Source organism: Equus przewalskii, chromosome 14, assembly GCF_037783145.1.
Source record: "Equus przewalskii isolate Varuska chromosome 14, EquPr2, whole genome shotgun sequence".
Lineage (NCBI taxonomy): Eukaryota > Metazoa > Chordata > Mammalia > Perissodactyla > Equidae > Equus > Equus przewalskii.
In genome coordinates, this window is record NC_091844.1 from 635,660 (window position 1) to 662,802 (window position 27,143).

General features: G+C 51.2%; 1 protein-coding gene across 3 annotated transcripts in view; it reads right to left on the reverse strand.

The window, feature by feature from the left end:
* Positions 1–27,143, reverse strand: part of SH3RF3 (SH3 domain containing ring finger 3) — a 345,250-nt gene that overhangs the window by 106,733 nt on the left and 211,374 nt on the right. For 2 of the 3 annotated variants that reach the window (XM_070571921.1, XM_070571923.1), the window contains one exon: positions 20,701–20,796. The exons of the other annotated variant lie outside the window; for it this stretch is intronic. In XM_070571921.1, the coding sequence (XP_070428022.1) occupies positions 20,701–20,796 (96 nt within the window). The remainder of the gene's footprint in view (positions 1–20,700; positions 20,797–27,143) is intronic. 3 annotated transcript variants of the gene reach the window in all.

Consider the following 27,143-nt stretch of genomic DNA (forward strand, 5'->3'; position numbering starts at 1 on the left):
CGGAAAGGCTCCTGGAGCAGCCGTGTTTTCCAAGGGCTGGCTACCGCGTCTGCCCCAGTGTAGCCCTCTCCTCTCCTGGGCTGCCCATTGTGGGGTGCAGATGCAGACCTGCAGAGAGCAAGGGACCCGATGGAGAGGGGGAAGAAACGCCAGCCAGCAGTCCTATGTCCACCAAGACAACAGAGTCCTGGTGCGCCCTGCAGAACTCTGGTCCCTCTGGGAGGAGAACTCCAGGCGTGGGACCAGAATGCACTCTCTAAACACGAGGACCACAGGTGGCAGGACAGTGGGCCTGGTGAGTGGGAGCTGTGGATGCTCTTTCCAGCAAAAGACTCCACTCAGGGTGTCAGGACTCAGAGCTGACCTGACCCGCATCTGGAGATTCTGCAAGGATGGGACACTCCTCCTTCCCTTTCCTCCCCACCTGTCCCACGAAACAGCAGGTGCTTTTACAGGGAAGAGTTTGTTTTGGTGAAGGTTTGATCCTGCTTGGTGCTTATCAGGAAAGGTGGGATGGAGGTGCTCCCATGAGCACCTGTGGTAACAGGGGTCAGTGTCCAGGCCGCCAACACAGCCTTCCATCTCAGACTGTACTGGGGGCTCCTGGAGGCTGAGGAGGAGCCTGTGCTCACGTGGGCTTAAGTTCGGATAAACGGTCAATTCACCATCTAGGAACCATCGTGTCCCCCTCATTCTCACATCTTGAGCAAGTCTTCCATTCAAGGTGTACGATGGAGCCCCTTTCCTCTTAGGCTGTGCTTGGCTCAACTTAAGTTCATATCTAAAGGGGAACTTTTGGCAACTGAAGGAAGGGAGCAGAAGGAACCAGGTATTGTGTGTTCAGTGTGGCCACGAAGAAAATGTGATGTGAGAATCAGCTTGGGATCACCTCCACAAGACAGGTCAAATAAATGCTATTATGCTAATAGATGCCTGTCAAATTCCATCTTTCCCCTTCATCCTTCCGGAAGTAGGAGAAGTTGAGTAAATGCCAGCAGCCCTCTGACAGAGTCAAACATGAGGGAACGCAAGCTGTTGCTTTTTATTTTCTCTTCACCAAACAGAAAGGGCTGCGGGTGTCCTGGGCTCCAGAACACCTGGCCTATGGTCTCTGTCCCGCACGGTTGGGCTCTGCTGGCTGGACAGCAGCAGTCACAGTGACCTCTATGCCAGGGCATGGGTCCCAGCCAGCTTCTGGACAGAGGCCACCGCACTCTCGCGGATCCAGACGGCGACCAGAGCAGAACCTGGCAGTGCACCACCGGCTTTCCAAGGCTGCTTCTCCATCCCTGGCTCCCTTTTTCTTCTCTCCAGACACCACAGACCCAAATTTCTAGCCTACGGACATAAGCTCTGCATGGTTCCCAGAGGGAAACACCCTGAGGACAGTCACTGCCCACTGGACTCTGCTTTCTGAAGGTGACAGAGAAGCCTGAGGGTCTGCAGGCTCTGGCCCTGCTCACCCCCCACCTGACGCGGAACTGGCAGAAAGAGCCAGGCCCATCATGCGTTCCAGGCGGACAGATGTGTTCTCTGCCCATGTCTTCTCAGTGGCTCCGAGGCGGAAGGTCCCTCCACTCTAAAGAGGCACCTGTTTTCCTAAAATTCGCTTCACAATCTGGGCCTCGGCCGCGGTTCTCCTGTGCGACCACCGAGGCCAGCGCAGGCGAGCATCCCCGAGACGCCTGCAGAGAGAGGTCTGCGTGGCTCCTGGAATGTGCACCAGAGGCGGGTGGGAGGGAGGATGCCCTGCTGGAGCGCTCTCCCTGGCAGACCAGTGCTCTCCGATGGCAAAGAGCCACCCGATGTGTGCTGCATGCTGCCCTTGCCATGGTGACAGAATCAGAGAAGAAAAGTAGAAAAGGAAAAAGGAGGACTAGACAGAGAAATGCGCTGTCTCTGGCAGTCCAGAAGGCTGAGTGGACCCACTGCCCACCAGGATTCGAGCTGCCGTCAGCAGAACACCCTCACAGTCCTCCCACAATCAGGGGAGGGGACTCTAGAAGACACCCGTGCATGGGGGGCAGGGAGAACTCCCACCACAGAGTGAACACTGGAGGCCAGCAGGGCCGAGCTGACCCATGGGCCTCAGGCTCAGAGACCCAGAGCTTTGGTGTGTCCAGGCAGAGCTAGCCATGCCAGGTCAAGGCCCAGCAGGTGCCTCAGGGTCTGAAGAGACCCCCAGACCCACAAGCAGGCCTCCACAGAGCACCATGGGGTCAAAGGTGACCCTGGAGCCAGTCCCCTGTGTAGAACCTGGGATGGGACTCACTGTGGCCGGGACTGTCCACCCACAGTCTGCTGCCAGGGCCCAACTGTGGCATGGAGTGTCCGGGGGAGGAGCCACCAGGGCAGGGCGAGGGCCAGTGAGAGTGGAGTAGGGCACACCACAGACTTATCTCCCTTCTTCACACTGGCCAAGCTGTGCTGTCCTGGGAAGCATCAGCAAGGGGACGTCCCCGTGCTGGCGGCCCCCACCTGTGCCCTTGCCCTGCATGCAGGCGGGGTACAGCTTCCCCTGCGCAGCGGCCTGGGCTGAAGGGACTTCTGACGGAGAGGCCTCAGGCTGCTGGTGGAGAGGGCAGGTAGGGGGGCCTTCCGGGTCAGCCGCTGACACCTCCCTGTAGTGCTGGGCTGCCTCGTGCAGGTCTCCTGCCGCCGAGGGTGGCTGCCTGCCTGAGAGGGGAGGGGAGAGGCAGCACGGGGGGCCTCCTGGAACGCTACACACACCTGCAGCAAAAGGGATCCCAAAGGGGTCACAAAAGGGCCAACGGGAGCAAATGCAAGGACAGCAGGCGCAGTTTGGTGCCAAGGACAAGGCACAATCTGGAGAGGGGTGGTCAACAGAGGCCACGGGGCAGGTCGAAGGCTCCATGCAGAAGGCACTGAACAGGGTCTGGAGGGTGCATGAGGTTCAGATGGGACGGGATGGGAGACCAGAGAGGCGGGAGATCCCACAGGCTAGCAAAGGCTAACTGGGACGAGCCGTGGAGCAGCAGGTCCCCGGCGGGAGCCTCGCCCACGTCCTCATTCTCGCTGAGCAGAAGTGGGCTGAAGGGGGCAGGCCCCCCTTGTGCGGCGTGCTCTGCCACAGGCCTGGGTTAGGAAGTTCCCCCAGCCCTCACTCAGCACACACCACCCGGGGCTGCAGCTGAGAGCATGTTGTTGACGCGTTAAAGAGACAAGCCCATGAGCGGTGCCGCCTCTGTGAGCTCACGCATCAGTGGCAGCTGCACGGCCGGGCGCTGCCCACGGCCCAGGCGTGGGGCTGTCAGCATTTCCATGATAAACACTTGTCTTTCAGAGGGCGGTTATGAAAAACTCTCCAGGCCCCAAAATATGTGATCTAAGTCCAGGATTACTTCCTTTGAAACGTGTCCTCCAGCCAGGCTCAGCTGTGTTGCTCTATTTTATGGCTCATTCATTTGCTTTCTCAGCAGTGCCAGCTCAAAGCATAACCAGTCCTGCTCCCTCCACAGCCCTGCGAGGGGTGCTCCAAACACCCAAGGGCCGGCCTCCTGGACCCCAGTGTTCTGCACCCTGCTGCGGGGCCAGGAGTAAAATAGAGAAGCTGGAAGCAACAGCACAACACCTTGTTTGTCACCCTCGGAACACAGTCTAACCCCTCGCTGCCAATGTCTCCACTTGGAACCTTATTATTCAGAAATAACACCACTGGTAACGCCTGAGGCTGGCTGAAACAGTCCTGTTCCTCCCCCAAGCAACAGACTCAGAGTGTCTTAATTTCCCTGTGACTCTGTTGAGTTGGTATCAGAAACTCTATTTTCAAAATCAGGAAATCCAGGTCAGGTGGAGGTTCGCCCAGAACACACCACACGGAACCATAATCTGAGCTGACACCACAGCAGCCGAGAAAGCTCTGCCATCGCTCACCGACTGCCAGGCGGCTCAGCAGTGCATGCGTCAGTCCTCAGCACGTGTCTCCAGAGGCTGCTGACACTGGACCATCCTGCCTCTCCGCCTGGATGGAGGACTGGGGTAGGGGACACATGCCTCTCACTCATGCCTGAACAACCCAGAGCCCAGGCCAGGTGCTGGAAGCTGGGCAAGTAAATCTCCATTAAAGATAGGTGCTTTCAACAAAGTAGGAGTATTAAAAGCAAGAAATTCTGCTCCAAGAGGTGAATTCGTGCATTTCCTCGGGAGTGCAGAGTCCCTACCATCTGTTTCTGTGGGGAAAGGAGACTCCAGGGAAGGGCCCTCCGATGAAGAGAAGCAGTTCAGTTTTATCTTGTTCCCCAAATCTTTGCTTCTGTGACCAGTGGCTTCTTGTTGGAGCCATATGTATCCAGGACTAGCCAGTAACGCCGACCATGACTGGAGACCCCGGTTTGCTAGACCTGCCTGGACAGGCACGGTGGCAAATAGACCGACCACGGGTCTGCAGAATCCAAGGCGAGTGCTGCTCCTCTGTGACTCAGGCCTGCAGGCGAAACTCACGGCCAGGAAGCTGGCTATCTTCCCAACGAGCCACACTCAGCCACACCGCACGGCATCCAAGGCTGGGTCTGGCAGCTGGCAGACCCGGTGCCATCGCAGCTAGAAGGCCTCTCTGCCCACATGTCCACAGGGGCCAGTTATTGCAGGACGCCGTCACCTGCCAACATCCGCCTGCAACAGCACCTTCCGCATCAGACTGGCAAGGGGCAGCACGATTTCCGGGTTCTTCACACTCCTCTCCTCTCGCCCACAGGCCTCCACACCACAGGGAAACCAGATGGATCTGTGTCCCCCACCAGGGCACTGCAGGCCCGCCTCGCCAGGCCGGGGGATGCTGGCCCATTAGACTGAGTTCCTGAAGGAGGGCCGGGGAGGCAGTGAACGAACGTGGGAGGCTTCCTCCTCAGTCCCCCACAACCAGAATGCTAGAATCTTCTGTGACTGGCTGCTGACTGCCAGCTGTGAAGCAGTGGTGTGTGATGAGGTGGACCAGTGCTTCCTGGGCCTCTGCCTCTGGACGCTCCCCTCCCCTGCCGAGATGCTCATCTCGGGATGAAAGGCTCTGCCGCGCCACCTGCATGCACACAGATGATCACCAGATTTGTCCCGCAGGTGATGCCCCCAGCCCACACGGACAGGCACACAGACACACAGACTGCTTCTTCATTCACACAACAAAACAATCAGTCGTTAACCAATGGATCCAATAATTCCAGTTGTCACTGTATTTTGATAGAAACAGAGGACATTTTTAACTTCCATACAATTGGAAACGAAGTGGTAGCACCAACATTTAAAAGTCTTGAGCTTGTTTGTTATTACGTGGCCTGTCCCCGGCACTGGAAAGGAGGCCCCATCACAGGACCTGCTCCGAAGCCTCTGTGCAAGCCCCTCTCTAGGAGCCAACCCACCATCCGGACACTCCTGGGAATGTGGCATCAGACAGGGGGTGCAGCTCACGGTCAGGTGCATTTCCTCCACCACAGGTGCAGTCTCGCCAATGGGGATGTGACAGGCAGCCAGGTTTGCTCCCCTGTCAGGGACTCTGTGTTCTGCCTCGGGTTTAGCGACCCTCTTCCCGGGACTTTGTGTCCCCAACTTTATCAGCTCCACAACCACTCTTTCCTCCAACCATAGGAACACCCAGAAATGGAAGAAGAACTGAAGAGTTTCCTCTCTCCATTGTTTCCACAGTTCCACAGGACAGTCTCTTACACTGGAGTTAGTCGTAGCACCCCAGCTGCACCTGACTTTGGGGACCAGGTTAAAGATAAAAGGCTCTCCCATCTGCAGGCTCACAGAGCCCCGGCAGCCCGTGCTGAACCCGGGGCCAGTGCCTGATTTGGGAACTTGGTCCAGGAAAGCCCAGATCTGGGGGCCTAGGCAGAGCAGTTGCCCTGAAACCACTGGTTCTGATGAGAGGACTTTACACTGAATGTATGTAGGAGGAATCTTTAAAGGAGAAATAAGGTTGGAAAGACAGAGCGACGGGATGATATGAAGGGAAGCACAGTGGGGTGGCAGGTGCCCAGCAGTTCTTAAGAAAAATATCAGGAAAGAGATGTGCACACAGACCTCCGTCCTGCCCCAGAGCAGGAAGTCCAATCTTCAGCACACCCACAGCACAGGCAACAGAGCTGCGACTGCGACACCAGGGAGGGATGTGTGTCTCCCCTGCATGGAAACCCAGGGAGCCAGGGGGCAAGCAGGCTGGAGGGCAGCTGCTTATGACTCGAAAGGGAGGCAACCAGCGCATCTCCAGATGCCCCGTCAGACGACAGATGTCCTCTGGGCACCCCCCACGTCCCAGGCCCTGTGCGAGGTCATGAGGATGCTGCAGGTAACAGGAGAGCCTGCTCGAGTGAAGTTCATCCTTCAGGGTGTGTCCAATTATTAGGGAGTTGTCAAAGACACAGATTCCAGTTCAACAGGTCTGGGATGGTGCCCCAAATTCCTGCAACTCTACCAGCCCCCGGAGATGAGGCTACTGCTGTGGGCGGAGCCCTTTGACTCTGGAGCTTCTAGAACACTGCTTTGCAACCTGGGCTTCACCATGGAGGCAGCCTCCCCCGGAAACGTCCACATGGCCGACGTCAGTGGCTCTGGCTCGGCATCTGCCTTTGATCCATGCCTCCCGCCCCAGTGACCGAGCACAGTACAGGTCACTGAGCCTGGTGGTCGGCCTATGATTTCTCAAACTCAGAGTGGTCGAGGAATGTCCTTTACCAGCCTGGAACCGGGTCGGGGGAAATCTCGAGTGCTCCCGCCTCCCTGAGGGGGCAGCGGAGACGGTGCGGCATCTTCGTCGGCGCGTCCCAGCCGTGAACACCCGTGCTCTCCATGGCTATCGTCCACAGGGCTGGTGGGATAGAGGATTCCCTTTCAACTCTGGCACCCTCACCCTCCTCCCGGAAGGCAGCCTCTGAGCACAGCTAGAGCTTTAGAAGGGAAAGGCTGAAATAAGTGCTCTCAACAGCTGACTGCCTGAGCTGTTGAAGCAGGCAGCCTGTGGATGGCCACAGGCCACGCACATCTCCCACAGCACCACAGGGGCTCATCTGACCTGGATGTCAATGGCTGAGGCCACATCAACATGGCCATTTTAGGGAGCGGGCCCTGTGGCAGAGCGGTTAAGGTCACAAGCTCTACTTCAGCAGCCCAGGGTTCAGAGGTTTAGATCCTGGACACAGACCTAGCCCCACTCATCAAGCCATGCTGAGGTGGCATCCCACACAGAGGAACTGGAAGGACGTGCAACTAGGATATACAACTATGTTCTGGGGCTTTGGGGAGCAAAAAAAAGAAAAAGAAAAAAAGAGGAAGATTGGCAACAGATGTTAGCTCAGGACCAATCTTCCTCACCAAAAAAAAAAAATGGAAGAGGCTATCATTATTCATGCTCTGTGATGGCCCTTCCTTCACAATCCCACAGCACTCTGTACTTCCCTGGGTCATGCTAGGTTGCAACTAGATTTTTTTTAAAAATGGCATTTTACAGATGAGGAACTGAGGTGGAGAGAGTTTAAATGACTTGTTCCAAATCACACAGTTCACTGGCACTATCGCTACTGCTCACACCTTCCCACCACATCTCATTGGATCCACCATCATGAACTCCTACTGCAGAGCATGAGGATGCTTTTCTGATCTTGCTACACCTTTAGGTTAAAAAACTAACATATTCATTGAGGGGCATCTATGCCTTTGGCAACTGGAGAGAGCTGGCTTCATCTTGGAGATTCAAATGTGGGTCTTTATAAATCAGATCTTCTTGTTGGCATGAAAATTAGGGCGGGCAGAGTCTCGCACTGGGAGGTCTTCAGCGACGGTTTCCGAGGGCGGGGGTCATCTGCTCCCACCTTGTACTTCAGAGCCGTGGCGGCGAGCTCAAGGTCTGCTAACAATGCCAAGCTTGCATTCACTGGGGATGTGGAAGCCTGGACGCCTGTAATGCCCGCACCAGCACCCCGGCCTGGCGCTCTCTCACGCAACCCCAAGTGTTTGCTGCGCACCTGCCACGGGAGAGGCTTCTACCTTGAGCTGATCCCCATCCTTAGAATTAAACCTTTTACAGAGTGGTCAGCAAGGCCAGAAGCCCTGCAGCAGGGTAGCGGAAACCCAGACGCGGGGCCATGGTCCCGGCTGCTGGGAGTCCCACCTGCGACTCACACTGCACAAGCACAGGGCAGCTGCCTCTTTTCCATGCTGTCCTCTCTGTGTTGCATTCACACGTTGCTTCCCTCTCGAGGTGACTGAAGGGACAGGTGAGGCTGCAGTTATGTTGTCAAGGTGGGCTGGGGAACTGAGGCAACTATTCAGATAATTGAGATTGAAGACAAGAACTATCCAGCAATGAAGACAAACGTAGATGGACAGCTGAACTGCACAGCAGTTGCCCAACCTTGCACGCAAAGACTAGTACAGGTGCGGATTTTGGAAGAGATAATGCCTAACAGCTAAAGTAAGGAGACCGGGACATGACACTTGTTTCCGCATCCCATTATCCAGGACTGGACAAAGCCCCAGCTCCGTGAGGTGCAGGGCGCTTTACATGAGCAGTGGGCCGTGCCACTCCGCCAGCGCCTGGAAGAGCACGCGGGGGCTGCCTCACCTGCCACGATGGCTAGCAGCTGGGGCCGTCTGGCCGAGCCTTGGACCACTTCGGCAAATCTGCCCCGGCCCCGTGCCCTCGTGCCGACGACGGCAGCATCCCCACTGGAACCTCAAGGCCCTGCTGCCGGCAGGGCAGACAGAGGGGGGCCGTGTCCTCTACCCACACCTGCGGCACGGCAGCGAGCCCAGGAACAACCTCGCCACCACCGCCAGTCCCAGGAGGGCCTGCAAGAGAGGGTCAGCGCGCCCTTGCTTGGTGAGTGGTCTTCACTACAACCAGAAAACACGCACAGCACCCCTCTCTGGGCCTCCGTGCAGAGCTGCCACCCTCCCTTCCTGGGCACTCACCCAACTGCCATGGGGAATGAGGCTTCCCCTCTGAGGTCAGCCTCTGACACTGAGTGATGTTCCTTTCCTGTGCCAGCATCACGGTCTCATTTCAGTATCAGGGCCCATGAGAAGAAAGATTCCAGACAGAGTCTGATATAGATAAAAATGAAAAAACAGAAAACTTCTCTCATTTGCCGAGAACGTGTCCAAGTCAGAGAAAAGGCTCATGAGCAGCAAAGAGTGAGGATTAGCGCCTTGGCGGGGGACATCCGTGAGCCAGAGGACACCTCCTGGAAGCGCTGAGATTAGCATAAAGACCCTGTGATAATTGTGCCTGCAGATAAAAGGAGAAAAAAGGTTGTTTTTCAGGAAACAAAAGGCACCACTTATTCTCCATTTCTGCAAGAAGCCCCGAGGGGCGTCTCTCTGTGGGAAGGTGGCAGACCTCAGCGCACAGGCGGGGTGAGGGGCCTCCTACAGAGCCATCACGTCCCCAGTGTGCTGGCCAAGGCATTTCTGGCCATTTTAAGCAGAGGACTGAAGTAAACACCTCACAGGGTCCTTCTGCTGCACAGGTCACAGGTCGTAGGTGGCTGAGGAAGGAGCAGGGGAGCACTGTAAGGAGACATGGCTGGCATAGAGTTCAGAAGCCAGCAGGCAGGGGCAGCTTCACCGGTGGACCCCAGGGCCAGGCCACCAGCGATGACCCAGGCCAGGGGCCTCTAACCTCTTCAGTGACTGTGCACCCCTGTCAGGAAAGCATTTCTCGGAACACACCTCCGATAAATGACATATTTTCTAGTGTGCCACTATATTATATGCATCATAAAGCCACACAAAATAGAAAATAAAAGTAAGTTAAAAATTCTTAAATAACAAATGTCAATAGAAGGTCTAATATTTCCTTTCCTTACTCACAGAGCTGTGTGTATCCCTAAGAGCAGTCGTTTGTACCTATTGATTTAGGGGGCCCTGACCAGCGCTTTTTAAAAAGTGACCCAGATTAGAAGAGACACTGTCAGAAAGCCTCAGCGGGCTGGGTGAAGCAGCCCCAGGAAGTGTCCGTTCAGTTTCACGTACACACTGGGGTGCGCGCCCATGGTGGGGATGGAAAGGCATTTCTCACTGAGTCTCAATCCAAAAATACTGACAGCCACTGGCATCGAGGGCAGAAGAGACCCAATGAGACATAAAACCTCTTCTTCCCATTGGCCTGGGTGGAAAATAGACACCTGTGCAGCTGGTAGCAGTGCCCCGGCCCCACGTGGCTCCAACAGCCAGGAGCCTTTCTGGGGCCCTCAGCGTGCACCCCCTGCAGGAGACATGGGTTTGGAAACACTCCTCATTTGGAATCCACCCAGCCCTTCCTGTGTCCCCCTGCCCCATCCTTGAACACACTTGCCAGCTATGCTGGGTTTCTGATCCTGCGGGTGGCGCTGAGGGCCCCATCTGTCCTCACATGGCACCTGGGAAGCGGATGGGACTGCAGGGGACTGGCATTGGTCACCCCAAAATACGTCTCTTTGGCATGAGGATTATTTTGGGCTGGTTACTTTTTAAAACTGCAGACAAGAGAAACTCTGAAAAGCAGAAGTTACCCTTTGTAAGACACATTTACATTTGTAAGGGAAATCTCCATCTGCAAAGGTGTCTCCCTCTCTGTACCAGGAAGGAGGGGGTATGACCTTATCTCTAGGAACTCTCATCAATGCAGGAGGCAAGGACTTAAATCTGCATATAACCTCACTCTTGTTTACTGTACTTTTCTGGTACTCTCCCATAATTGACTCCCCCCACCCCCAACATCCTCCTTTGCCTCTAGCTGAGGAGGGTATTTAAGATGAGAACCTCGGCCATTTTGGCGAGTTGCTTAGTTTTCCTGAGTCTCTCCCATGTATACATGTTACAAAGCTTTGTTTGATTTTCTCCTGTTATTCTGTCTTATGTGAATTTAATTCATTGTTCAGCCAGAAGGACCCAGAGTGGGTAGAGGAAATGTCTTCCTCCCCTACGGGACATTTGTGCACCCACAGCAGGCAAGCACCCCATACACAGCTTCCCCGGGACAGAAAAATCAGCTCCCAAGATCAGGCGAGGCCCAGGACACTGCCCCTGGAGGCTCCCAGTGTGGCCGAGGGACAGAAAAATGCTCAGCCATGGTTCATGAAGCTCCAGCCAGGCCTCCACTGAACTGTTCTGCTACTGTGGGCTTGACACGCCACCTGCCACTTCACCACCTCTTAATTTAAGCCTCCAACCACTTGGCTTCCAGACAGCAAGCATTTCCACCCTCTCTCTCCATTTCTCCATGTCTCTCCCTCCCCTTCTCCCTCAGTCTCTCTTTCTCTGGCTCACTCTCTCTCTGAGATCTCAGGACAACCCTTGTAACTACAAGACAATCAAGACCTCCGAGCTGATACGGAATTCTGAAAATCAGAGGCTCCTTCGTCCACTTACAAACAGCCGTCTTATTTCACAGGTGGTTAACAAGCTTAGTGCTGGGCACACAGGAGGTGTACAATAAATACCTAATCAATGCATGAATGCAGCTAACATCTGCATGTGTATGCGAGGGTGCCTACTCATGGAGGATGACCTGAACACTGCGCTCAGCATGGTCACACGTGCCTTCAGCAACTCCTGGAGGGAGCTGCGACTCACGCCCACTTCACACGCGACCCGGCAGCTAGAGGCAGGCAGCCCATGGGGTGCCCTGGCTTCACTTCAGTCTCTCCCCAGGCACCTTGGAGCTGTGCACAGTATGTGCTGGTGAAGCTTTTTCATGGAAAGAACTTTTCCTAAGGATGTACTCCATGGTCACAAAAGGGGCTTATGAATACTCATAAGTGCACACTGAATAAAAGATCTATTAGAGAGAGGTTGGGCTAAATGGAGAAGGAATTTAATTTCCATGGTGATGGACAGGGGCCAAATGTGACATGAGTAATTCAAGGCAGGGAAGACGTGCAGGTGTATGTGTGCGCATGTGCTGTGTGTGTCCGTGAGTGTGTGCACATGTGCATCTGTGCATGCGCTGTGTGTGCAGGGTCAGAAGTAAGTGGGCTCGGGCTGTGCAGACTCCAGGCTGAACAGAAGCTGGCTGTGGATTGAAGCTCTGTGAGCTCCTGAGCAGCGATGGGTGCGTTCTATGGAGCTGGTGCAGAGGCTGCCGAGGAAGGTCTGTGCGACTTGTTAGGGTTCCGGGGTCCGTGCGGCAGCAGGGGGCTGAGACCAGGTAGACTGGCCCGGGGAGGACAGACGCCAACCACCTGGGGTTGGTGCTAGAGAAGGAGAAGGGCTCTGATCATAGAGCACACATGTATTCGATGCCTACTGTGTGCCAGGGCCTCTGCTTGGCACTGAAGGCACATCGGTTAAAAATCAGACAGAACTCCTGTCTCAGGGAGACCCAGAGAGTAAGGCAGTAAGCATTGGATTACATACAGCTAGTGTGTCAGGTGGTGAGGGGTGTATGGAGCAGACAGCAGGAGCAGGAGATGTGCTGGTGGGGAGGGCAGTGTGGTAACACAGGGGGCTTAGAGCAAGTGACCTGGGACACAAGACCTGCAGGAGACACAGCAGGGGGACTGACATCTGGGGGAGGAGCGACAGAGAGGCAGGAACAGCAGGTGCCAGGACCCTGTGGTGGGAGTAGGCGAGGCTGGTGTGTCTGGGGAGGAGCAAGGAAGCCAGAGTGGCTGGAGCGGGCTCGTGGGTAGAGTGAGGTCAAGGTGACGGATCAGCTGCGCGGGACTCCGGCCTCCGCAGGTCCTGGTTTTCCTGGAGTGAGATGGGGGAGGGGCTGGGAGGTCTACACAGCAGAGGGACAACCAACACACATTCAGCAGGAGCCCTGACTGCTGTGCTGAGGACAGACTGTGGGGTGAGGGCTTTGAAGCTACCGCAAGAACATCATTGGAAAATTCTCACAATTTAATGAAAAAAGCAAGATAGAATACTGGTGCTGCACAATCCCAAATTTGTTCAAAATATATGTAAATTTATACATAGGAATGAATAAAGGAAACGGAACAACATGCTAACATTTCACTCTCTTCCTACACGTGTATTTACATTTACTGGTAGGATTGTAGGTGATTTTAATTTTCTTTTTTACACTTTCTGAATCTCCCTATTTTGAACAATAGCCAGGTACTACTTTTACAATCATAAAGTCATGAAAAACTAAAGAAAAGAGCAGCCTTGGCTGGGCTATCTGTCAACCAACCGTGAGGCTTCCTGAATTGCAGCAGGAACATATCTTTTTCCATTTTGTACAAAGCATGAAGCGCCATAAAAGACTTTGGTGCTTTTCAGTTTAGTGGAAACACAGTCCCTTTGAGGAGCACGACGTTTCAGGGAAGGCCCAGCACAGGTCTCCTCCTTCAGATGGTCTGGTTTCGCCCGCTGAGCAGCAGTGTCTTGATATAGGGGCACAGACTGTGGTCACATGCCTTAGGGAGACTCCAGAATCCTCAGGGAGCTGCCCTGCATCGTGCTCCCATGGGGGCTGCCGCGAGAGCACCACAGAGCTCAGAAGGTGGAAGGAATCCACCAGGCCAAGATGGAAGGAAACCGGAAGCAGAGAGAGGTGAGCAGAGGATGAGTTGGGCGCAGCACACCTCCACCGCAGGCCAGGCGCAGCCGCTACCCCTGCGGCAGGAGCGTCTGCCTTCCTGGCAGAGGCAGAGTGATACACGCTGGACAGCACTCTTGGCCTCTTCTCTCATCCCCCCATCAGTTACCTGACTGCAGGGGCAGCAAGGCCTAACGCAGGACTTTTTAACTTTTTATAACAGACACAAAAGTAGAAAGAGGCACCCATCACTCAGCTTCAGCCACCAGCACCATTCTGCCATTCTCGACTCCTGCACCGCCTGCCCTCCTCCACTGTTTTTCTGGGGTGTTTCAAAGCAAATTGCAGAAACCACATAATTTCATCTGTGAACACTCTATGTGCCTCCCTAACCGAGGGAGATCTTCACAGTCTCAGGCCACCTGCACTGGCCAGGTGGAGCTAATCTATCAGAAGCCGTAGGGCCTGGAGGTCATTCTCCTCTTTCCACTCTCCCAGCTCTGGCTCAGGAGCAATTCTAGGCAGGTGTCAGTTTTCAGTCTCGACTCTCTCTTGGGTTGGGAGGTCCCAAGGTCTATGCTTGAGGGTGAGGAACCAGCAAGTTCCCTTGTCCCAGATCTGATCTATATTCTCCTACTGAGATTTATTGATAATAAAGTTAATATTTCAATTTCCATCTCTCAGACACTCATCTTTTTCTCAGCTGGATCCAAGAACAGGGTATGAAGACTTACCATGACTAAAACCCCAAAGATAACCCAGTAAATTCTCCTCCAAATTTACATATTTAAGAACATTAGCACATGAACTGCGTTGCAAATTTAGCAACAAGAAATACAAACAAGAGCAGAATTTAATCACACATTCATCCTCTTTCAAATACAAAACGGTTTACGGAAGCATAAATTAACTGCCTGGTCTCGCTGTGCCGCGGGGTAGGGGTAGGGGGCGCCCAGGGATGCTGGGGCCTCTCCAGCCCCAGCCCAGCCTGCTGCTCAGAATCTGCTTTCCTTCCAGCAGACCAGTGACTGGGGCAGGCCCCTCCCACACTGAATCACTGATCCCACGCTCTGCCCACAGCGTGGCAAGGGGCGCCCCTTTTCTGAAAGCTCGATCATTCCAGACAAGGCTCCTTTCCCTACACAGTTAATGGATATTCATTCTACAAATCACCGTTTCCCTTCGCTCTGAACGAAAGGGAAGACTGCTCCAAACTTTTTTTAAGGGTCAAAGTCTTCTTCCTCATTCATACGACAGCCTCAAGAACAAGAGTCCAGCACAAAAATGCAATTTTGCGAGGAGACTCGTGGCCTCTTGCTGCTGTCCACACAGCGAGGTGACTCGGAGGCACTGGATTGTGTAGGGTCTAAAGATAATATGAAAGGTGACGATAATTTCTAGCACATGGTCTGACTCTGTGCCAGACACCGTTCTGTGCACTGCACTTGTCAATTTTATCCTCAGCAGAACCCGGTGAGGTGGGCACGGTCATTACACTAGAACACAGATGAGGACAATGAGGCACGGGGATGAAAGTCTGGAGCCAGGTGGATTGGTGCCCGTGCTGGCTCGCCGCGCTATGCCAAGGCAGGGAGGGCCCTGGGCTGTCAGGAGACAGAGGAAGGCCACGTGGCTGGGGGCAGTGAGCAGGGCTGGGGCGCCAGGGTCGGACCCCTCCTCGTCAGTCGGCCGCAGACTCGAGCCTGCCGGGTAGGGCAGTGGTAGGGTTGGAGAGTTGGCCCGAGGAGCCACAGGCCTGGGGATGGTTCTTGGGGATCCCTGGTGGCACTCCACCCACACAGTCTCCAGGGGGAAATGAGCCACAGACCCAGCTAGCCCACGGCCCTGCCTGCCACAGCCCACACAGGGCACAGGCTTGCCAGACGTGGGACAGGCACTCAGAAAGTGACTGCTGTAGACACATTTGAAAATTCCTGCCAGGCCTCTGGACTCCTCTCGACTGGGGACCCCACTGGATAGCAGGCCCCTGGAGAATGTCTGCTCAGCCCTCCACACAAGACCTGACCGCTCCCTCTGCAGCAGCAGCCAAGGCTGGACATCCTCAGAGCTCAGGCCCTTCTGTCTCCCGTGGGTCAGGTGCAAGGGTAAGGTAGCCTTCGCCACCACTGAAATTCTATTTGCTTGTATCCCAAAGCAATGGGCTTGACAAGCCACAGAGAGGAAGCCTGGACACTCGGATCTCCATGTCCAGCACTGGGGAGAACGGTGGAGTGGCCCATGTCTGTGGCAAACGTGGGACACCTTGTGCTCACATAGCCATGGTCACAGAAGGCAAGAGAAAGTCTCCATCTCCTGCTCTCCCCAGATCCCGGGGCGATCTGACTAAATCCACTGACGCGAGGGTGCTTTCTCTGAATTACCAGACGCTCACAGGTCACCAGCAGCTCTGCCAATTCGTCTGTGCCCCTATTTCCACTTCCCATTTCTGAGTCCAGCAGAGGCTGCCCCTGACCCACAGTCACCATGTGCTTCAGCCTCTCCCATCTCAAGCCAGCCCTGCCCGTGTGTGTGTGCAGGGGCACACGCACGCTGGACTATGCAAGACCTCCCGAGTTCACAAGAGAAGTTTTCCCTGCAACGCTATATTTCTAGAAGAGCCCCGAGGCATTCCATGGCACCAAGCCATGCCTCCTTCCAGGTCAAGAGAACTCCTCCCCACTTCAGTGCATGCCCATCCACACTGGGAAAGAGCTGGGCTGAGGTCAGGTGGGCAAGCCCCAGTGCACGGTGCCATCCCATTTGGGCTCCATATTTCTCACCTGCCAAATAGGGGGACAACTTCTCACCCATAACACCCTCTGAGAAGCTGTGCAAATAAAAGCAGACAGTGAGTGAACAGACCAGGAGCACAGTGTCAGCTCTCAGGGCACCCTAGTCGCTGAGGGGAGGGGAGACCTTCCCCCAGGGAACCACCACCGCCCTCTTCTCCCAAACCAGACCTGAGGGCGCCAAGAGCTCTCTCTGGCCCTGAGCAGAGCACTGCCCGGCAGAGCGGGCTGGCTGGTGCCATCAGCCTTCCACGCCCTCCACCACCCCTGCCTGTCAACACGCCACAGACTCGGGGCCATCTTAGGCACAGAGCGGCCGCCCTTCACCCTTGTCACCGGGACACGGAGGGGAAGTCGGGAAGGGGGACCCTCCTCAGACCCTCCTCCTTTTGCTGCCCAGGCAGAGGTGATGCGGGCTGTTTCTGCGCGTGGCAGGGCATGAGTGTCCATGAGGGTGTGCCCTACATGGCGCGTCCCCGAGGTAGCCGGCCACACACAGCGATCACGCAGAGGAGCTAATCTGTAAATGTCCCCCCCAGTAAACAAAGCACCACCGCAGCCCCCACTAACTTCGGGCTCTTTTTATTAACTGCTGGTGATCTAGCTCTCGGCATTACACTGCTTGAACAACTGGTTTTCAGAGCGTGAGGGCAGAACCTGACATCTATGCTTACTACATTTCACCATTCTTTACAACTGCAGTTCCAGCCTATTATGTCTTTGGCATCTGAATTCTGGCCCCATGGAGAGGTTTTCCTACAGACAAGCATCATGGGCAAATCTGCTAATGTGCCTTCTAAGTCTGCATGCAAGTCCCTCCGGGGCCTCGGCAGGACAGGAGAGCACAGCCCTGCGTCCTGTCTCTGGACTGAGCTGACTCCCACCCGTGCTGCTCAAGGACAGCGTGCAAGCAAGCTGCCGCTCCTATCACCAGCACTGGAATGCTGCATCGCCTGTCTTGTTGACATTATCCAACTGCTAACTGCTCAGCTTAGGAAGCCGCGGCTGGGGCTGTCCTGCCTGCACGGACGGGGGCACACCTACCCTCAAAGAGCCCCCAGCCGCTGGGGGAGCCAAAATGAGCACTTGCAAGAAAACACTTGGGGATGCGAGGCCAAATAAAGCCCAAGCCCAGGAACCACACAAAGACCTTCAACAGACGCCCGAACGGGCCAGCGAGGAGTCAGTCATTCAGCAAACATTTACGATAACGAAACAAAGCAGACAGCCCACACGAGGAGCCCACCTCATGGCAGCCTTGTCTGTGCACTCTGTTACTGTCTTTAAGCCACATGACTACCCCGAGGCCCGTGTCACTGCCCTCGTTTGAGAGAGGAAACTGAGGCCCAGGAAAGTTAAGGAACTTGTCAAAGGTCACATGTCTAGTGTGTGGTGTTGGGTCCCACTGGGTCCACCTCTGAAGCCCACGATGCCCTGAGCTGTCCCATGGCCCACTCGTGGTCCTGCCACTGGGGCTGCCATTGCCCATGAGGTACAGGCCCTGCTCTCAGGAACGGCAGACCCCAAGCATGCCATCTTGGAGCCCCATGAAAAAGGAGAATGGGGCTGGCTTGGCAAGAGCTCCCATTGGAGCACTCATGCTACAGGGTGGGGACGCCAAAGTTGGACCCAGCCAAGCCATGGCAAGACTCGGGAATGACCGAGCACCTCCTCCGTGTTCCCACAGTGCACTGACCCCGCCACTGGTCCACCACAGCCCTCACACACCAAGGAAGGGGCTCCCCCGTCCCCAGGCCTGAGGAATTCCCTCAGATGGAATCATTCTCACTCCTATTGGAACAGTGCCTTCTGAAAAACCAAAACGACTGCAATAATTCTGCCCTGTCAAGGACTGGAGACACAGAAGGAAGGCCCTGTCTTGCGTCTGGGTTTATTCCCCAAGGGCAAGAGCACCCCTTGCCTGCTCTTCTCTCTGTCCTGGGTAGACACCAGTGAAAGTGTCCTGCTCAGCAGTCCTCTGACGAACGGGCAGGAGTCAGTGACACATGCCATGAGTTCCCATGTGAAGACGGCTGCTGAACGGTGACTGCTCATAAAACCAGTGGGGAGAAAAGAACAAGGAGGCAGGTTCCAGGGCGCAGGACTGTGGGCCGGGAAGGAGGAAGAGGAGCTGGAAGGGCAGTGAGGAAAGTCAAGGCCTGGGCAGGAAAGGTGCACGGGGGTGGGGAGGAGGAGGCGGCGGGTGCACACACAGATGCAGCGCCCGTGACCAGTGGGCAGGTGGGTACCTGGGGGAGAGGATGATTTCCACAGTACACCAGGAAGTATGGACATTTCTGGAGACAGCACTGCCTTCTCAGGATACAGGCCGCCAGCAGCGGAGGGTCAGGCCAGCTCCAGGCCAGTTTTAGTCCATTTGTCCCACTGTGCCTGCCCAGAAAGCCCAGGGTGAAGAAATAGCCCCAGGTGGGAGACGACTATACGGTCTGCAGCGCAAAAGTTCTCGTCCACTTCTTACAGATCCACTGCAGTCCATCAAGCATCAGGCCTGAACTGACTGCTGGGGAGCCCAGGTGGGGCGGAAGTCCCGCTGCCCCACAGGACCCCAGTCGGATGCCTGCCCACAAACCTGCACCCTGTACACGCTTCAAACCCCAGCTGAATGGGCTGCAGGAGAGCTCTCTGTCAGTCAGTCCTGCAGGAGCACGGGTCCACCACATTCCTTCAGGAGCACCAGCTCCATCTCTTGGCATAAAGTACACTCCAAACTGTGCCATCTGCCTGAGTGGCATCCAGAGAAGGAAGCCCCAGGCTCCCTCGCGGCACCAGTCTAGCTCGGGTTCCAAGCCTGCAGAAGACCCCGGCTCTGACCACTCTGATCTCACACACCTGCTCGGCCTCAAAGAGGACAACAGTCTGGGCTAACTTTCCAACCCACCAGGACACACCCTAAGGCTAGGCAAGAGTCACAGTGGCCTTTTGTTCCACATTTCAAGCACCTCAAAAGGGAATCAATATAAAAACAGTGAAAAACGGTCCTCAGCAATCCCCATTTGGGGCTTCTGGTGTCACTGGTTGTTGCAGAGAACCCAGGAGTCTGTTTCTGAGCATCTGAGGTGGCACTGTGGCTGCGGCCAGGGCTCCTAGGGCGATGGTGTGGGGCTAGGCACTGCACAGGCTGCAGCCCTGCCCAGGAAGGTGCAGGACAAGGAGGAGTGACGCCCCTGCCATGGCTCCTGGGAGGAGGGCCAGGCCCCTGAGCCTCAAGGGCCACAGGGCTGTCCTATCTGAGGAAACATACAGGGTGTAAGGAGCCTGTGCTCAGAGCAGAGGTGGCCCTGTGAGGGCCAGTATGGGGCACAAAAGGCCACAGAGCCAGAGAGATGAAGGAGACGCCCTACATCCTGGAGGGAAGAGTATTCGAAAGGCACATCTCCAGTGGCTAGGCAATCAACCCTGGGAAGGCACAGATGGGCAACTTGCCAGTGACTTTGCGTATGACTGCGGAACCAAGGAGAGCTGTCAGAAGCCCAGCTGGTTGGTTTCCCAGCCCTGCGCCCACAGTCTTGGCCTCCCTGATGATGCCTGACCCTCCTCCAGAGAAGGGGGTAGCTGATGGGCCTGACTCAGCCATCAGCAAGGGGTGGATGCTACTGTTACCTGCCTTGGGGTTCCCTATAACATTTTTCCCTAGCTTCCTAAATTGCAGTGTAAAAAAGAGTGCACAAATGTTAACTGAACACCATTTTACAGCTGCTACAACTGTGTAGCCACTCCCCAAACTAAGATCTAAAACACCTCCACATCCCAGAAGCCTCCTTGTCTCTTCCAGTCAATCTGCCCTTGAAGGCACCGCTGCTCTGACGTCTGTTACCCCGAGGTAGTCGGGCCTGCTTTGGAACTTCCTTTAAAAAAATCCTACAGCATATGCTCTTTTGTGTCTGGCTTCTTTCAAAAATCTAGAAAACGTAGTAATCTTTTGTTCATTTTCACTACTGGGTAGCAGTCCATCATATGGACATACCACACTTTATCCATTCCACAGTTGATGGACATTTGAACTGCTTCCAGCCTGGGGCCATCATAATCAAGTTTCCGTGAACATTCTCATGTATGTCTTTGAGTATCCCTGTAACAGTCTGCCTGGGAAAAAGTTCCATTGGCTAAAAATGTCTGGGAGCTCAGATTTTTGACTTCTAGATTGCACGGCAAGTGGTATTCATGCATCAAGTTCTCAGATCTTAAGCAGCAGGATGAAGAACACCCCCCGGGAGCTGAAGCAAACGCACAAATGGAAGCTTACAAAGTGTTCGGGAAACCGTGCATCTTACAAGTCTATCCGACCTTAGACTATTGTGAAGTAGCTTCCTTCTCTCTTAGAAAAGGAGGCTCCAAGCTCAGGTCATCCCTGGACTAGTGAAACAAACGCCCAGGGTGAAAGCAGCAGCGGGCGTGGCAGCATGGCCTTACCTCCACGTACAGGAGGGGGAAAATCCCAACCTTGTCCCCCAGCATTCCTTCTGCCCAGTTGTCATCCACTCTTCTGATCACGGTCAGGACTTCGTCCTGGAATTGCCGGAGCCACCATGTACACAAGCACGGGGACATGCACACAACAAAAAAGAGAACAAGAGACCGTTAGTATTGTTGAGGCTAAGAAAAGACTCCAAGCAGTGATTCAAAGAATGGTTAGTACTCATTGCGAGGTGTGACATGAAAACAGTCAACCCTGACACCTTCCCTAGGGTCTCTCTTTCTCTCTTGTGTAGTGATTACAGCTGCAAAGATTCCCTGAATGGAAAAGTGGGGCAATCTACAATATAGTTAGTATTTTAAAATTCACGTCCCCATTGTTTATTTAATGAAATAAAATATTTTGAATATATAAATTCAGCTAAGTGTAAAACATTTTAAGTTTCTGACTCCATTAAAGAACATTTTTAATGACCCAATCAAACTATATTTATTTAGAGTCATGGGTACATAAAGCTTTGAATAACCCTCTTAAATTCTATGGCATGCCAGACAATACCAAGGATAAAGCACAGAGTGGAAACGGAAGGAGAAAGGAAGAGGCCAGAAGCAAGGAGGAAGACTGACAGGCAGCTGGTGAGGAAGGACAGACCCAGGATGCCTTCACAGGTGCCAGGAGCTGCAGTGACAAATGGCGGGGGGTGTGGAAGGGAAGGTGGGAGAGAGAAAGGACTGAGAACTGATGGAGAACAAAAGAGGGAAATGACTAGGAGGAAGCCCGGGGGAGAGAGAGACAACACAGCCTGCAGCAGGGTCATGAGGGCCAAACAGGGACGCCATGGGCAAAACTGGTACGGACACCAGGGCTCTCTGGCTGGCCTGCGATGCCTCTCCAGTAACACTCTTCCTTCAGTACACAGGGTGTGCAGGGGAGCCCCCCAGGACAGTCTCCCTAACCATCTGTCACTCCCACCACGCCACGTCAAAACCTCCCTGTCATCTGCACCTCAAGAATCTGCTAGGAGACCAGCTGGCCCATCTGGGACTCTAATGGGCTGAGGAGCTGATGGCCAAGAGCGGCCTAATGGAGGAACACCTACTAGATTTGAATGTACCATGTCTTCCCAATGAGGCTTCAAAACTTTAATGTGAAGCAATAACCTGGGATGTGTAGGCCTCTCCCAGGGTCAGAGGAACGTTTTAGGGCAGGAGACTTCATGAAATCATCAGAGAAGATGCTTCACCATGAGCTGAGGGAGCACACAGTTTTGGGGTGTTCATATAGGGCGAGATAGAATGATCTAATGGGAACCGGATAAGCCTTTCAGAGAGCAGAGAGGGAAAAGCAAGGACAAGCACCCGTGCTGGGAAGTCCCACCTAGGTCTCTCCCAACCTCTCCTCTCCAAGGAGCAGAGTGGAGTTGAAGGGCAATCACATCCCTTGTTTGCTCTGTCCTCAACTCCAGTTTCCTGCTGTACAGGATAACAAATAACAAAATGATTTCTGACTTTTCCCAATTGATAGAGGCCAGAAAAATGCAACATAAGGGAATCCTACCATTTCACATATTACAGGGTAGCTGGTTCTTGGGCTACAGGATAATATTGACAAGGGTTTCCCTCTAGCAAACCCTCAGCCATTAGAGTGTGAGAGCTTTTCTGATAAACATTAGGGCGAAAGTGGCCGACAGGCTTGAGGAGAGATACACAGAGCATGCCCCTTATTCCTGCACCTTGCTCACCTCACAAGATCACAACCAGGAGAGCCCTGAGCCCATGAGGAACTCAATTCAGATTTAGCCAAAGACGCCTAAGACTTCACTGATCACACAAAGGGAGAGGCAATGGTGGGGTTCCTACAAGCCAGAGTTTTTGCAACAGCAAAAGAACATACACGAAAATTTAATTCTGTAAACTTAAAAAGAAGAAAATGCCAGATTAATTTTGGTAAAAAAAAAAAAAGAGAGAGAAAATGCCCTAATATGCATACAATTATTTAACACTGGTCTAGAAATTAGAGCCAAAGAAATAAGAGAAGATAAAACAAGAAGTATGAATATTGGAAAGAAGGGTATACAATTTTCTATCTAGAAAATTAGAGTATCCACTAAAAAACTAGAATAAGTAAGAACTTGAGCAAGGCTGCAAATTTTAAAAGAAACACACAAAGTCATTGGTTTTCTTATCTACCAGAAATAATCAGTTAGAAAATGTGATTAAAATTGGTTAACCATTAAAAAAACTAAAGTTAGTTCCCTAATTCACTGTATATGCCAAAACCAATTCCATAAGGATTAAAGATTTAAATGTCAGGGAAAAAGTCTTTGAATATCCAAGAAGAAAATACGAATAGATATTTAATCTTGAGCTGGGGAAGGTCTTTTGATGTATGATAACAAAAATTTGGCTACAGAAAAACTAAATTCTCTATGATAAAAACAGCAGAAACAAAACAAAAGGGCAAATAAATCAGAAAAATACTTGCAGGATACATGAGAGTCCTTACTATATAAGGACTTAAAGACACAGGAGGAGAAAAAGACAAAGATCTTAAAAGAAAAGTAGGCTGGGGGCAAAACCCAGACAACTCACAAAAGAAGAAAAGCAAATTGCCCTTAAACACATTTAAAAATGTTATACCTGACTAGCAGTTAAAGAAATAGAATTTTAAACAAGAAGATTCCTTTTTTCCTTCTTTGTTCTTTTTTGCCATCAAATTAGCAAAGATGAACATATAGCCAACCCACAGTGCTGGCAGCATGCAGGGAACGGGCATGCTATTTTTGGTGGAGGTATAAATTTATGGCAGGCAGTTTGGCAATTCCTATCAAACATCAGAGCCCAGACACCCACAGATCTAACAATGCCACTTCCAGGGACTCCATTCTAAGGAATCCAAGAGATGCAAAACAATTGAGCTCTGAGGATGTTCACCACAGTATTTGTTCAACTAGAGAAAAACTAGAGGCAAACGCACAGCAAAGGAGGATTGGTTAAATAACTTATGTATTGTCCACCAATACCACACCCAACTCCAGTCCACTCCAGCCATCCTGTCCTACCTAAGGAGGAGGGGGAAAATGGAGAAGCGCATGTGGACTTCACAAGCTAGAAGAACAGTCTCCTTAGAAGACTGAGAGCTAATCACAGGATCACAGGACTGCGGAATGCTTGCCTTCCCCCCACAACTTATAATCACATTGCTAAAGGCCTATTCACAGCAGTTCCTTTTACCTGGTACATCATGTCCAGTTATCAAAAAAAATTAATAGACATACCAAAAGGCAAAAACAGTTTGAAGAGACAGCAAGTTGCAGAACCAGACTCAGATACAGTAGGGATGTTGGAATTATCAGACTGGGAATTTAAAACAACTGTGATTAGTATGCTAAGGGCACTGATGGATTAAGTAGACAGCATGCAGGAACAGACGGGCAATGTAAGCAGAGAGATGGAAAGTCTAAGAAAGAACCAAAAAGTAATGATATCACAGAGATCAAAACCACTATAACTTAAATGAAGAGTGTCTTCAATGGACTTATTAGTATACTGGATATGGCTGAGGAAGAATCTCTGAGCTAAAGGATATCTCAATAGAAACCTTCAAAATGAAAAAGCAAAGAGAACAAAGACTGAAAAAAGAAACAAAACAGACTGTCCAAGGACTGTGGGACAACTATAAAGGGTGAGCCATACATACGATGGGAATGCTAGAAGGAGAAGAAAGGAAGGAAGAGAAGAAATATTTGACACAATAATGACTGAGAATTTCCCCTAAATTAAGGTCAGACACCAAACCATAGATCCAGGAAGCTCAGAGAATACCAAGGAAAATAAGTGCCAAAAAATCTACACCTAGGCACGTCATTTTCAGACTACAGAAAAATCAAAGGTAAACAAAAAATACTGAAAGAAGCTAGAAGAAAAAATTACCTTACCTATAGAGGAGCAAGGAAAAGAATTACACCCAATTTCTGAGAAATCAAGCAGGCAAGAAGAGAGTGAAGTGAAATACTTAAAGTGTTTGGAGGAAAAAAACAGCAACCTAGAATTCTATATATACCCTAAAAAATTATCTTTCAATAGTGAGGGAGAAATAAAGATTTTCTCAGACAAACAAAATTGAGGGAATTTCTTGCCAGTTGACCTGCATTGTGAGAAATGTTAAAAGTTCTTTAGAGAGAAAGAAAACAATATAGGTCAAAAACTAGAATCTACATAAGGAAAGAAAGAACGTCAAATAAGGAGTACGTGAAGGTAAAACAAAAACTTTTATTTTTCTTATTCTTAGTTGATCTAACAGATAACAGTTTGTTCAAAATAATAATAGCAACAGTGTAATCACATATGTATGCTTATGCATATATCATATATTATATATGTATGCTTATGTATGTTTATATACAAGTGAAATGAATGACAGCAATGATACAAGGGATAGGAGGAAAGTGTTATTTTGTTACTATAAGGTACTTGCACTACCCATGAAACAGTACAGTGTTATGCGAGAGTGGACTTGGATCAGCTGTAAATGTACACTGCAAACTCTCGGAGAGCCGCTAAAATTATCTAAAAAGAGGTATAACTGATATGCTAGGAAAGGAGAGAAAATGGAATTATATAAAATGTTCAGTCAAACTACAAAAGGCAAAAAAAGAATGGAAGACAAAAATAGGAATAAAAATCAAGGGCAATAAATAGAAAACAGAAACAAATATGGTAAATACTAATCTAACAATATCAATAATCACTTTGTATGTCAATGGTCTAAATGCACAAAATAAAAGACAAGATTGTAATAATAGATCAAAAAACAAGACCAACTATATGTTGTCTACAAGAAATATGCTTTAAATATAAAGACACAGAGTAAAAGTAAATGCATGGAGAAAGATATACTATGCTAACCCTAATCAAAAGAAAGTGGACATAGTTATATTAATTTTGGACAGAGCAGAATTCAGAGCAAGGGACATGGTCAAGGATAAAGAGGAACATTACATGATAAAGGGGTCAATTCTCCAAGAAAACCTAACAATCCTTAATGTGTATGTGCCTAACAACAGAGAACATGTGAGGCAACACTAACAGAACTCCAAGGAGAACAGATGGATCCACCATTACAGCTGGAGACGGTGAACAACACCGTCAAGCAACTGAATATATTGACATCCATAGACTACTTCATCCGAGAACAGCAGAACACACATTCTTCTCAAGCTCACACGAATGTTCACTAAGACAGATCACAGTTTGGGCCATAAAACACACTTTAACAAAGTTAAAAGGATAGAAACTATGCAATGTCTGCTCTCGGACTACAACAGAATTAAACTAGAAACCAATTCAAAAAAGCAGAAAAATCCCCAAGTACTTGGAAATTAAACAACATGACTCTCAATAACACTTGATTCAAAGAAGAAATATCAAGAGGAATTTTTAAATATTTTGAAATAAATGAAAATAGAAACACATCTTATCAAAATTTGTGGGCTGCAGTGAAAACAGTGCTTAAAAAAAATTCATAACACTGGACGCATATATTAGAAAAGAAGAAAGACCTAAAATCACTAATCTAAGCTTCCAATTTATGAAACTAGAAAAAGAACAAATTAGATTCAAAGTAAGCAGAAGAAAATAAATAATAGAAATCAGAGCAGAAATCAATCAAATTGAAAACAAGAAACAAGACCAAAAGCTTGTTATTTGAAAAGATCAATGAAATTGATAAGCCCCTAGCCAGGTTAACCAAGAAAAAAATAGAGGGGACACAAATTATTAATATCAGGAATGTAACAGGGGACATTACTACGATTCAATGGATATTAAAAAGGTATTAAAGGAGGGGCTGGCCCCGTGGCCGAGTGGTTAAGTTCGTGCACTCTGTAGCAGGCAGCCCAGTGTTTCGTTAGTTCGAATCCTGGGCGCGGACATGGCACTGCTCGTCAGACCACGCTGAGGCAGCGTCCCACATGCCACAACTAGAAGAACCCACAACGAAGAATACACAACTATGTACCGGGGGGCTTTGGGGAGAAAAAGGAAAAAATAAAATCTTAAAAAAAAAAAAAAGGTATTAAAGGAACACTATGAACAACTATGCCCATAAACTTGATAATCTACATGTAATGGACCAATTCCTTGAAAGACGTCATCTGCCAAAAATCACACAAGAAGAAACAGACCATCTGAATAGGCCTATGTTTATTAAAGAAACTGAATCAATAATTAATAAACCTCCTAGGCAGAAAGCCCCAGACGCAGACGGGTTCACTGGAGAATTCTACCAAACACTTAAGGAAGAAATTATACCAAATTCTCTAACAATCTCTTCCAGAAATTAAAAGCAGAGGGACTACTTCCTAACTCATTCCATGAGGCCAGCATGACACCAATACTAAAACCAGACAAAGACACGGTGAGCAAAGAAAACTGCAGAG